General features: G+C 26.6%; 1 protein-coding gene across 1 annotated transcript in view; it reads right to left on the bottom strand.

Moving 5' to 3' along the window:
- LOC107451503 (neuroligin-4, X-linked) overlaps positions 1-13,700 on the bottom strand; it is a 122,148-nt gene that overhangs the window by 43,812 nt on the left and 64,636 nt on the right. The window contains exons 2-3 of the mRNA XM_016067624.4: positions 7,675-7,824; positions 1,273-1,458 (exon numbers count right to left, since the gene is read on the bottom strand). Coding sequence (XP_015923110.1) covers positions 1,273-1,458; positions 7,675-7,824 — 336 coding nt within the window. The remainder of the gene's footprint in view (positions 1-1,272; positions 1,459-7,674; positions 7,825-13,700) is intronic.

Below are 13,700 nucleotides of genomic sequence, written 5' to 3'. Positions count from 1 at the left end.
AAAAAACTTTAAAATTTTTATGTTTTTCCTAAAATGATATTTTACACTTTCATGGTTTTCTAATTGGATACCGTTTCGTTCCGACCGAAAACGTGACCTGGAATGCAGCTGAAGCAATCGCACCCATCCTTAGAAAAAAAAAGGCTCCTGCCAAACTCCAATGTTTCAAAAAATGAAAATGCACTTAAAATATTTTAGCCCAATTATTTTTATTTTATTGTCTTTAGTGACACTTCAGTAGTTAATTTTCAAGTTATTAGTTCCCCCTTTTCTAATTCGGCATAACAGTTAACATGGGCCGTATAAACGGTTAATATGGTGTCTCTAATTTTAACGATAAAATATTCTCTCAATTCTTAATTCCGCATTTAAACATTTAATGGTTTATATCCAGAATCTGAGCTATCTCACAGTATAACATGTAATATTGATTCATCAAAATACTTTATAGAAGATAAATTCCATTTAAATAATATTTCTGACAATTAAATTTAAAAACTTCAATACAGATTTCTTAAGTGGAAGTTTTTTATTTAAAAATGTGTAATTAGTTAGAAAAAGGAGTTTTGCATATTGATCTTAGTTACCTTTTCTAAGTAACAATAAGAGAAAAATTTTTTTCTAGTATGCTTTTATCATATTTCTTTGAGTATACTAAAACGTATTTAAAAATATACGAAAATATTATCAAGGAATGAAATTAATAGAGAAAAAAAACTCTAATTTTGATTTTAAATTCTTTTTTTACCAATAACAGCACATTTAATTATACAATTCAAATTTAATTGTTTATAGCCTCATATTTTAGAAGCAGAAAGAATGGAATTTTTTTGAACGAAAAAGTTTCTATACCAATATATATTCAGGAATATATTTATTACATTAAAAAGCATTGGGATTAGAATTTTTCTTTTTATGCGTAACACGAAATTAAATAAAAAATTTTGCGTCTAAATCCATATATTAAAGAGTTAGAATACATAAATTTCTTTTTAAAAGTCTATTTAGTTAGGCATATTTAAGAATATTCTTAATAGGTTTAACTAATCTCTAAATTTCTGTACTCGTTTTTAATTTGTGTGCTCTGCGTCCACAATTAAACAAATAAAAGTGTTTTAACAAACATTACCAAACTAAAAGCATTCGATTAATGATTATAATAACAACAGACCTTGCCTCTACGTACATTCGTAATGTGGACTAATGAGCATAAATTGATTTCTCTCATATCTATTTATAGAAAAGTAGACTTAATGCTGTACAATTCTATACCTTTAGCCATTGGCGAAAGCATAAGGAGGTTAACACAAGCTGCTCCATAGCCTTGTCCGAATATCGTAACATTGGCAGGGTCACCGCCGAACTCCCGGATGTTGTCTTGAATCCAGTGCAATGCCGCCACCTGATCCATGAGACCATAGTTGCCTCGGGCAGATCGATCCACGGCTGGCAGGAAGCCTGTCAGAGGGAAACAAACATATTCATTTTGTCTCACTTCTTTAAACGCAGATAAAGCAATAAACTTTATTCACATTTTCCGATAAAATGAAATTCAAGTCCTGGACAAACAAGTAAATATTATGATAGTAAAATTCGCGAAACAGTATTCGGTAGCAATAATGCCTGCGTATTGGTTTCGAAGCATTTTTTTTTTAATTTGTATAGTAATAAACTTAATTTCAAGTAAAATATAAGTAGAATTAACATATTTTAAAATTTTTGTTTCAGATATATCTTCAAGAAAACAAGAAATGTAATGAATTGATTCAAAATATTTTTAATGCAAAATATTTGATATACATAATGTTGAATATGACATTTTCATGTGAAATAATCCTTACAAATATTTAAGGTAATATGTGTCAAGGTGGATTGAAGGTTTATTTGAAGTTGAAAAATTCGCGAAACAGTATTCGGTAGCTATAATGCCTGTGTATTGGTTTCAAAGTATTTTTTTTATACAATTTGTATAGTAATAAACTTAATTTCAAGTGAAATATAAGTAGAATTAACATATTTTAAAATTTTTGCTTCATATATATCTGAAGAAAACAAGAAATGTAATGAATTGATGCACAATATTTTTAATGCAAAATATTTTATATACATAATGTTGAATATGACATAACATTTCATGTGAAATAATCCTTACAAAAATTTAAGGTAATTTGAGGTGTCAAGGTTGATTGAAGGTTTATTTGAAGTTGACTTCAAAAGCAATCTTAAATAATAAACTTCTCAATGTGTTTAATGAAGGTGTATGAAGTGTCCTATTCACACTTGACGTTGTTCAGAGGTTTTTGAAAATACTTGTAAGCAACCAGTTTAGAGAGGTTATATTTTTGAGGTGTACAAACCATTTTTCTACACTTCAACTGAATAGGTATATTTGAGGTGTGAATAATTTCAACCAATCTCAACTAAAAGTATTACCTAGGTTATATGTAAGGATGATTTTGTGAGGTGTAATTGAGGTTGAAATTAAGATTTATCAATGAGGTTATTTTTGGTACAAAATGTAACCTCATTTTCTAAATCAGGTGGATTTTTTTAAAACTGTTGATTTTGAAACAGCCTCAAAAATACCTTACATTTTTGCAAAGGAATTGTCATATAAGAACACGAAAACAATTAAATGTAGTGGATTAATTAGAAATATTTTTTGGTTTAGATTATTTCATATAAAATATTGAATATGTAATAACATGTAGTTAGTTACAAACATGTTTTGTAAGGAGCATAAATATTTTAGTTGACACTCCGTCAAGATTTTCGATTTATATCCGTCATAAAAAAAAAATTAAAAAGATAAGCGGATGAAAAATAAAATCATAATTCATCAATTGACAGCTAATTTGCTGAAGCTAACCGTTTTTAAACAAACTTATTAACTTTCTTGCTTTTCCTTCTTGCCTCCTTTGAATACTGATTTTCCAAATTCATCTAATTGTTTTTATTTGCTGTTTCAAACTAAAAGCTTCTTCGTTATTTTCTTGGCATATTCTTTAATCAGTCTTAATTTCATGTATAAACTATTAGTTAAGAAACGTAAAATATTAGCAAATAATAAACATTGTTTTGCTAATCTAAATAAAACGCTACACCAGTAATTGATACCAAAAATGTATAAAAATTGGTTCAATGCATGTTTCAGTAAATATTTAGTTTCAAATTTAAATGCATTAAAAATATAAATAAAGCAAATTGTGAAAATAGTTTTCTAAAACAATAATGAGATTAAATGGTTTAAAGGTTTTCAATAATCAACGCATTTTACAGACATTTAATATTTCTGAAGTTTTACAATCTATTTAAGAACATCACTAAATTAAGGAATTTTAAGTTTGAAAAGTTTAAATACGGGAACTTCTGATAGGTAAGACTTTGTTTTTAACCCTAGAGTTTAAAATTTAAAAATTCACAATTAATTATTATTTATTAGATATTTAATTTCTCAGAAACACATGTTTTGATTACATAATACGATACCATTTATGTATTTAGTTACTAATTTCTACGTACTTTATCAATTAAAATCAGTATGTTTTAACTACTAAATATAACGATAGCTGTTTCTTATAAGCTACAGTCAAATATTTTGAAAAAAGATCTATTCTGTATCGAGTAAAATTGTTGCTGAATAAAATATATTAAATAAACATTTTTATTAAAATTAAAACAGCCTTTCATCCCTTCAGTGGGTCGATAAATGAGTACCAAGCATGCTTGGGAACTAAACGCTGGGGGTTCCGTGTTCGGCTGACCACCTAACCGGAGCTTCTGCTGATGCACCCCAGAGCCCAAGGTGAAGAAAACTGAGATGGGCACAGTAGACCTTGGCCCTCAATGGACTGTTGTGCCACTGAGTTTAGTTTTTAATTAAAATTAAAAGATTTCAAAAACAACACATTAAAAAACAATTGACAATTAAATATATTTCCATAATTAATTTTTGACTCGAAATAGCTCTAAATATTCTCAAAGATTGAATTAAGTAAGTTGTTTTTCAGTCCTTAGTTGAAGGGTCACAAATGAGGTTCGTGAAAACTCCTAATTTTCTTTACGAATTCGTTTTCGTTTGTGTTTGTCTACTGTTTATCACCAAAACTCTTATTTCAAGAACAAACTCTAAAATGAAAACTACTTTTTTAGTGCGCAATTTTGCTTTGTTTTGATTTACATGCTTATTATGCAAATCAATAATTCGAAAAAGCTTTAGAAATTGTCCTGTGTTATAGCGATGGATAATTAACTTAACTATTTCCTGACTGGAAATCATTTAATATTTTCAATAAAAGCTGATGAATCATGCGAGGAAGAAAAAACGATATTTTATACTGGATATTTTTTTCTGACTAACCAGAGTTTGCTACCCGGAACATTATGACAAAACTGGAAAAAAAAGACAATTGTTATCATGACAGGGTAATTCGGCAGTTACGGCATGCTTCTATTTATTATATTAAATCTTCAGATAGATATGTCAAAACATAAAAAGATATTCTTTTCGATCAATATGCTCAGTTATTCTATTTTTCATCATTTTTCATTCCCAAGTGAAAATATGACATTTACCTCTGTAAAAATTTTATAACGTTAAATGACAATGTGTGTGTTTTTTTAACCATTCTTTAGGCTTGTGATCAATCATTCCTGTACATTAAGCACGTTATTACCTTCCTAAAATAGTTCTATGTTTATTTTTAATGCTTTTATAGCTAAAATATTTCATTCAAAATGTTACTTTAAGTTACTTTATTTTTAAAATTTCTGTTTTGCGTTAGTAGATGCAACGAGTATTTTTTTGTTCAAATCTGCCAACTGTCAGTTTAAATATAATCATCGTATGTATGAATGTTTAAATTGAGAAAGACAGCAGAAAAATAAATAATTCATATCATTCTGTCTATTTTCTTGTTTTTTGAACCTTCAATTCTTCTTCCTTTTTTATTCTGATGCTATATATGATATTTATCAATAGTATTTGCTTATTTATCATATTTCATTCCTTAGTAGAAATTTGAATTTTGACGTTCCTGAAAAATTTATATATTAGTTTAAATATAATATCATGCACATTTATTTTATATCAATAATCTGCTTGTAATAAATAAATTAAAGAACATTTATTTGTTGATTATTAATGTTTGGGAAAAAATCTATCTAAAATGCTACTTTTAAATAGTTTTTTTTTACATTTATTACACCGAATGTTTATAATTAATATACATCAATTGATTTTAAACTTTATGATAGGTACACGGAGAAAAAGAATCTGGTAAATTCATAGCACTGTGTGACAAAGCCATTTCAAATAAAAATACATAATTCTGGTTTACAGAATATAAACAACATACGATATTTAAACCATTCATTTGGTAATGATTTGTTGGAATTTCTGGATTTTTAAATTATAGTTCTTATTATAGTTCTTATTACAACACATTTAGTGAAAAATACGAAACAGAAGAGCTAATTTAACAGCATAAATATTTTCTATACCGTTCTCTGAAGTATCATAATAAAATTATCACATTTACTAAGTTTTATTACGAGTAATACAACCATATTTTATTGATAATTTTTCCAAAATCAAAACCAAAGCACTTTTATAAAAAACAATCGAAATTTTTAGTGTTCCAATAAAACTAAAAATACGATAAATTTTACAATTTCGGTCATTTTTTTTGTCAGTGGATAAAAGAGCATATTTCGAGCTAACTAGATTGTTTCTTGAGCTTTCCGTAGACTCATTAGTCTTAAGAACGATAGAGGTAAACAAGAGACTAATTTTAAACTCATTCTGGTGGCTAATTTATCCATATTTTACCCACGTAAATTCTAATTAATGCGGTACTGCTCTTATATAAATGTATATTAAATCTCATTATTTTATAAAATAAGGAATAATAATGAAAGTGTTCATGATAAAACAGGATTTGATTTTAAAATTAAAATAACATTTTATAAAAACTAAATCGTAATTACGTAATTGTTTTACGTAAATGCTTTTTAAATCTTATTATCCAATAACATAATATATTTAATCATTTTGGAATTGCATTAAAAATGTTTTTAATTTCAAAAATAAGATTAACTTTTATAAACAATTTTTTTATTAAGTTATTACTCTAATATAAATACATTTAAATCTCATTGTCTACATAAAATAAATCTTTTAAGTAACCTCGTGAATTGTATCTTAGCCGATGGCAACAGCAAAATTCTTAATTTCATTAAATAATTTGAAAGAATAAATAATTTCATAATTTAATTAAACAATAAGAATGGAATACATTTTGGTAATAAATGAAAGAAATAAAGCGTTTGTGATGTTAAAATTTTTTGACCATTACATATTTTGCGTAAAGTATGCTTTCATGAATCAATCTATATTTATAAAAAGTAGTGAAAGGATTTTCTCTAACTTAAATTACGCTTTTATATAATTGAAGGAATTAATAAATACTGTTTATTAAAATCATATTGTGTGTTATATAAACTATATTTATATGACTAACTCTAAGAACAACTAAAGTTAACATGAAAAATTACTCAGCATTCAACTATGAGATGCGTAGTAGTAAGTTATGTGGTGAAGATAACAGCTAATTTATTTGTCTATTTTTGTATAAAACTACTTATTCATGAATAGAAAGCCAATTTTATCAATGAATAATATGATTCCTATACAAACACTCAATTTGCCATTTACAACAGATTGAATTTAATCTTCAGCGTTGAAAATTTTTCAATGTCATAATATGCTTGATAATAATTTAATTACGTTTTTAACTTTCTTTTAAAAGATTTTCTCTTATTAAAAATTTTTGGAACTCATTAATTCCTAGGTCTTAAGTGTCTTAGCATCAGACAGAATATTAAATATCTTGAGGTCAAATTAAAAATTACTTTATGACATTTAACCCAAAAACAATTAATTTCGTAAGAAAATCGCAATTTTTTTTTGCGCAATTGAAAAATTAAAAAATTATCAAAAGTCTTAAGTTCTGAAAAATTTAGTATAATATGTACAAAGGCATAATATGTAAAAGGAGAATAGTCCCTGGTATATATATATATATATATATATACATACAGTAGAGCGCNATTTATATAAATAAATAAATAACTTAAAAATCTCATTTTGATAATTTCATTTGTATCTAATCATTAATTTTTATTTATTTAACTCTAGACATGAAAACGCATTCAAATAAAACACGTTTTATTTATTTCCAGAAAGGAGCCCTGATTTAAAATTATTAGGAAAAAGAAATATAGTTACATCATTGTGAAATATAAAATTATCAAATTATTACAAAAACCAAACCTATGTATATATACATATATAATATATCTAGTTATAATAATTAAGATGAAGTATAAATTCAACAAATAAAACAAGTCTGACAGCAAAAAAAGATATTTATTTATTTTTATTAATATACTAAACATTTATTTACTTTTACTAAAAATATTTATATGACTTCGTCTTATGACAAAAATCCTATTTAAATAATTTTAATTTGTTCTTCTCCATTCATAAATTTTTAATTTATTCATTTATTTCTCTCCAGAAATAAACCTTGTGAAAAGAGAATTATTATATCGTTCATGAATTAAATGTATAAAAAACGACCATATGGATATTATATCTAGATAAGACAATACCTAAAATTCCAAGCCTGTAATTGATTGTGACAACAATGACATTTCCAAAGCTTGCCAGAACTCTTCCATCATATGGATTGCCCGCATTCCATTCGTAAGATTCTCCATGTATGTATACCATAACTGGAAGATTGGAAGCTCCTCGAAGTGCTACAAAATAAAATAAAAATCAATCAACGAATATATTTTTTTCAAAGTAGCAAAGACTTTTATGTTTCTATCAATAATTTATCAAATCAAAATATGTAATAAGCTATTAATATAGTATCTATTATAGAAAAGTAAAAAGTAAGTTGAGGTGTTAAAAATACATATTTAATCAAAAATATTATTAGCAAAATTTTTAAAAAAATGCTTTTCTACCACCTTTTGATCTGGTTATCAAATTTTCAATGCACTGACCTGCTAATATTAGTTATTCCAGAGTCAAATATTGCTAATCAGTTTGAACAGACTTTATTTTCAATTACGAAATTAGACACGATAGTATCGTTTTCTGAATAAATATACCGTTCTTTCAAGAGCAATGTATTGATGTATGCGATATTGTTCGTCAAGCATTGTAAGAAATATCCAGAGAAATTAATGGCTCTTAATTGGCAGCTTTGCAGGATGTGCAAAAACGTCAGATTTGCAAAATATATCCACAACCTCAAATTCTTTTTTTTTTCTTGTCATACTGGAAAAAGTTATTTTCTCACTACTAATTAAATTATTACGAAAAAATTGCGTAGTCATTATAGATTTTTGAAAGTTCCTATGTAATTCTATACTTGTAACCAGATATGGATATTCTAACTGCACTGTGACTCTAACCTGAGGTGAGCAATTTCCTTCCTCAGCCTGAGCCACGGCTCTAGAGTTTTATAATGACGGAAAATCTGAAACTATTTTTTCCTTAAAACTCTTGCATTTAAAAATAATATTCAATCAGAAAAAATCTTTAAACTGGGTCATCTTTATGAAAATAGAGCAGGTACTAAAAATTATGATAACATGATTTCCGAATAGGGAAAGTTATTGTACGGGAAGCAAAATTGTATGGAAAAATTTAGAATTTTAACTGATGGTTTTAGTCCTTTTATGATTAGGGTAAGAAACTGTAGTGTCAACAAAACAGATTATATTAAACCACTAGATGGTGGAAGATATGAAAAAACGGGAATTTTTTACTTTGTACATTTTTCTCTTTATTTCAATTTAATAGTCATTTACTTAGCAATCATTTCTTTTTTATTTTATTGTCAATTTGATCTATTGGATTAATTTCGTATTTCGTCTTCTTCGCTAGCTGTAAGTTAATTTACTTATTCTGCAATTTTTTTATTGTAATTTCTAAGTTCTTTGCGAACCTAATGGAAGTAAACAGAACGGAATTCCTGTTATAAAATTTTCTGGTTGTTACTTGTCCATAACTTTCTAAATTTTATCAATAAATTTGAGTGGGACGTTGTTAAGTATATACATATATTGTTTTCTGACTAACTTAGAAATAGAAGAAAACTGGGATGAAGTGATTTGTAATTTTGTTTAAATTGGAATTATATGAAGATGAATTATAATATGCTATTCTAATAAATGTTTTTCATTTTCAAAATTAATTACTGTTGCTAAAATGATTATTTACTGAAATATAAACGGTGTAAAATGTTGGCTCTTTTTTTACTAAATTCTAATCCATACACATCATAAACATTCTATGAATTGTGCCTATTTTCTTTTTTGCGAGATAAAGAAAATCTAATGAACTAATCTTTGAATCTATGAACTAATCTTTGATATGCAAGTAACATAAATCTTCATTACTCAAAAAAGATAGAGAGATATTAAATTTCAATAGCAGAATATTAATAAAATTTATGAACGCGGCTACAATCGTTCGAAGTTCTTTTAAATAAATAAATTTGTACATATTATAATAGAACTTGTAATCTTTAAAACTCCAAATTCACCTATTTAGGAAATTAAAAGTTTCAATTTGTTTTTCGTTTTTATTCTATCAGACAATCCTGCTTTAATATTAGTTAACATATTATTTCTTAATAAAATTAAATTCATGACAATAAGCTGATGTCGTAAGTTAAATTTTCAACCTAGCTGTTAAATTTTTAAATCACTGATTATAAGACAGAACAGCCGTAATTTGAAATGTTTTTATTGCTTTAATAATTTATTTTTTACTATTTTATAGTTGGTATTAATATTATTATTTATTAGTTCATTAAATATGAGGAGAAAACATTTTGTGTTTTCAAAGAGAAATAGAAAACGGGAAAATTACTATTTATTTAATAAGAAACGAAATACTGCACTGTTAAAAATGTTTCGGCAAAAATGGTTAAATAGAAATTTATATTTGTTATTATACCATATTCTACCAAAACAGTTAGATTTTCCATACAAAATAATACTCCAATTCAAGCTGTTAAGTGCGAGAAAAAAATGTTTCTTGATTTTTTTTATCTAATACGATTTAACAACCAGAATTCAATGCGTGCGAATTAGGCCCACCTTATGAAGGCATTTTGATTCATGCAGCAGGGTACACACAGTAGCTGAAAAAGCTAATTGTTCAATCTCTTGACCGGCTAAACAAGGGTTGCAATTCTTGCTTGTTACCACGATATTTTGTCAATTTCTTCAATATATGAAGCGTTACTAGTATCCTGCAATCTTCGATTGGTGACCCTTAACTAATAGAATACGAAACTTTCATTCATGAATAAATGACGTAATACCCATAGAGCTCCGATGCCTTTGTAATTTTTATTCTTATGGTTCAGAAACTATACTGGTTATAAATGGTTAAAAAACCGTATAGATTAGCACTCACGGTTTCATAACAGTACCAGTTGTTAACGGTTTTAAAACAGTAAGCAAAGAAATGTTCTTAAACATAAACTTTAGGGTTAATCGGCTGGACAGACTGCAACCGGTTACATTACCGTAATTTTAGAATAAAAGTCTAACTTCGCGTAAAAGCTGTATTTCATGTTTGAATTTACTAAAATTGTTGTGATGACAGAGAAATATTGCTTTTAAATATTTTTAAATGTAAGGGAAATAGATTTGAGTTCCTTAAATATAGTTCAAAGGGAAAAATGTTTTCAGTGCATATTGTTCGTTTTTTGTAGTTTTTTTTCTACATTTGAAAGTGTTCACGTTCGAAAAAAAGGAAAAACACACGAAAGATGAGCAAGACCCAAAAATTGCATGCAAATCCTGAATTATTGTGGGTGGTAGAGAGCAGAGGGTCTGAAAAATTTAAACAAAAGTCGAAATTAAGATTGATTAGCCAAGTTTATAGTTTTTGAGACAATTTCATTTTGAGACTTTAAAACTTATTAAATACGTCTTTAAAGTAGTAAATACCAGTAACTATATTACAATTCACGAAACTCTTTTCGTTTTCGGAAAAAACGTTTCTTGGTAAATTCCTTAAATTAAAATTTTGTTAAACTGAAGATTTGATTACAATTATAATTTGTTTGATGTTACGCATTTCATGAAAAGATTTGGAGTGATTTTTTTGCTGTTTCATGCAACTCTTTTAGATAAATTGAACGTATTAGCATCACATATTAGCCAAAAATTGATCCCCCTCCTGGAAGAACTGCTAGTCAAGCAAGTGCTCTAACCGTTTTATTTTCCTGCCATACGAGTAAATTATTTTAAAACCAGATAAAAGTTTTCAGAAAGCAATGAGGTGACACGTGAAAGAAGAAGCAATTTTATTAAATATTTAAAAAAAGTCATATATCTTCAAGAATCACTGATTTTTATGAAAGAAATTCCAAAAATTCTGATCTGCAAAAATAGTGAGATTTATTTACGAGGACGTATATGATTTAAACTATAAATTTAATTACACTATAAAAATGTTTGGTGTAAAGCTGCTACCATTTTTGTACATTTTTTACTGTACGTGTAGTCAGAGGTTTTGCATACTTTTTAACCGTTAAAGTTTTATGCATTTATTAATTCGTTTTTCGTTTGTTTGTTTACTGATAACTCATATTTACATGAGATTTCGAATCAATTTATAGCTCCATTGCAAAAACTTTTAACTTAAAACTTAGCAAATTTTAATATTATATTTGCAATAATTCTTTCAAGCGAATGCTATTTTCTCAGCTCTCTATAACTTTTGCACAATAACTACAGAGTTCTGTATTAAAAATTGCATTCAAATTACCTAAACATCAAAAATTGCTGTACTTACAATGCATTTATTTTTTATATAATATTTAATTGCTGAATAAGAAACATCATTGCTCATACTTTTTTAAATTTGAGGTAACAATTTTAAAAGTAATCATTCTAGTCATTTTTTTGGGAAAAAGAGCATAAATGAATATTTAAAACACGCCAGCTGACATATATTTAAAAGCAAGCGCTGGGGGAAACAAAGGCGAAATGAAGAAGAATATAAATTTGTTGTCAACAAGTGAAATCGCATTTTTTTAGTGCTTTTTTATAGTTATATTCTCATCTCACTCAAAAATACATTTCGTTCCAGAATATTCTTTGATTCTCCCAGGCGTCATGACAAATGGCTGAAAATTAAGGAGGATGACAAGGTGCCAGTAAGAATTCCCAGAGGGCCATAGAAAATTTGTGCTGCCAGAAATTTTTATTTATCTTCACATCTTTCATTTCAAAAAAACTGTTTTTTTCTGCCTGCTTCAAGAGCTACATACAAACTATTTTCTCTGGGAAAAAGTTTTTATGTACACTCCAGTTCTTTCACCGAAAGATGAAAAGGAATTGTCGACTTTTATTGCCGAGACTAATCCTCCCAATCACGAACTCTATTTCTTATAGAGTTACGCAGAAGGTAACTTCGAAGTCTTTTTTGTGTCGTCTTGTTTTTACAATAAAACATGTATGTTTCTTCTTTCTTTAGTCTTGCAGACTTTTGTTTTATAGTCGTAAACAAACCAAGTTGTTTTGGACTTTTCAAGAGAAATCAAATCGTAAATGAGTATTTTAAAACAATAAATTTACCTGCAGTAAAAATAATTTACTTTCATAAATAATCGGACGTTTGTTACGTTTTTATAATTACTCCGAAAAAGCCTTAATGCCTTTTACTTTATTAATCGTTCCTCTATTTTTTATCTAGATTTTTGTTCCTTAACTTAAGTTTTCTGTATAAATATATTGCTTTTATTTCACTTTTTTATTTTAAAATAAAATATAAAAGGAGACTGGAATATAATTGATTTATAAATAAATTAATAAATCGAATTAAATTAATTTAATGAATTATGCAATACTTATCTGTATATATATATAAATTTATAACTTTTGACAAGTCATTAAATACTTTTTATTGCACATTTTAAGATTTTTTTTCAGAAACTTCAATCGCTTCTGAAACAAGTAAAATTATGGTATTTTCTACTTTATTCATAATATATGCTAATGCTTTTCATAGTTAGAATGGTTTTTTCGGATAACTCACTTTATTAAAATTAAATAAACTTCATTTGTTTCATCTAGACAAAATAGCTACTGTTTTGTTATCATCAGGTATCAAATTGCAGTACTTTAGACAATAATTTGATCCCGAATTTTTCATTCACAGTATATAGCCTCTTTTATAATTTTGAGTATAATAAAAATTTCATTTAGCGAAAAAAATATTTAAATAAATGTGAAGCTGTATCGTAGAATAAGAAGTATAAAAAATAAATAAGTAAATAAGCAAATTCAGGGGGTAAAAAAATATAATATCATTACATTCAAAATTATACTTCACTGAAAAACTATTCAGTTGTTTTAAGACAATAAAAAGTTGAAAAAAATTTGCATTAATTTCACACTTAAATTTTTATAAAGCAAGAGAAAACTAAATATTTGAAAGAAAAATAATTTGGATAAAAGTGTAATCGCTTGTAATAAGTTAATATAAAACGCAATCGTTTCTTTTAAATTATGTAATGTTTTTTTATTCACTCAAAGGTGTAATAATTCTTTTAAAGCGAAAGTTTCACTGAAAAGTTAAATATTTGCTGGCCTTT

This window comes from Parasteatoda tepidariorum, chromosome 2, assembly GCF_043381705.1.
Source record: "Parasteatoda tepidariorum isolate YZ-2023 chromosome 2, CAS_Ptep_4.0, whole genome shotgun sequence".
Classification (NCBI taxonomy): domain Eukaryota; kingdom Metazoa; phylum Arthropoda; class Arachnida; order Araneae; family Theridiidae; genus Parasteatoda; species Parasteatoda tepidariorum.
Note: the sequence above shows the minus strand (reverse complement) of the source record. Positions and strands in the feature narration are given on the sequence as shown.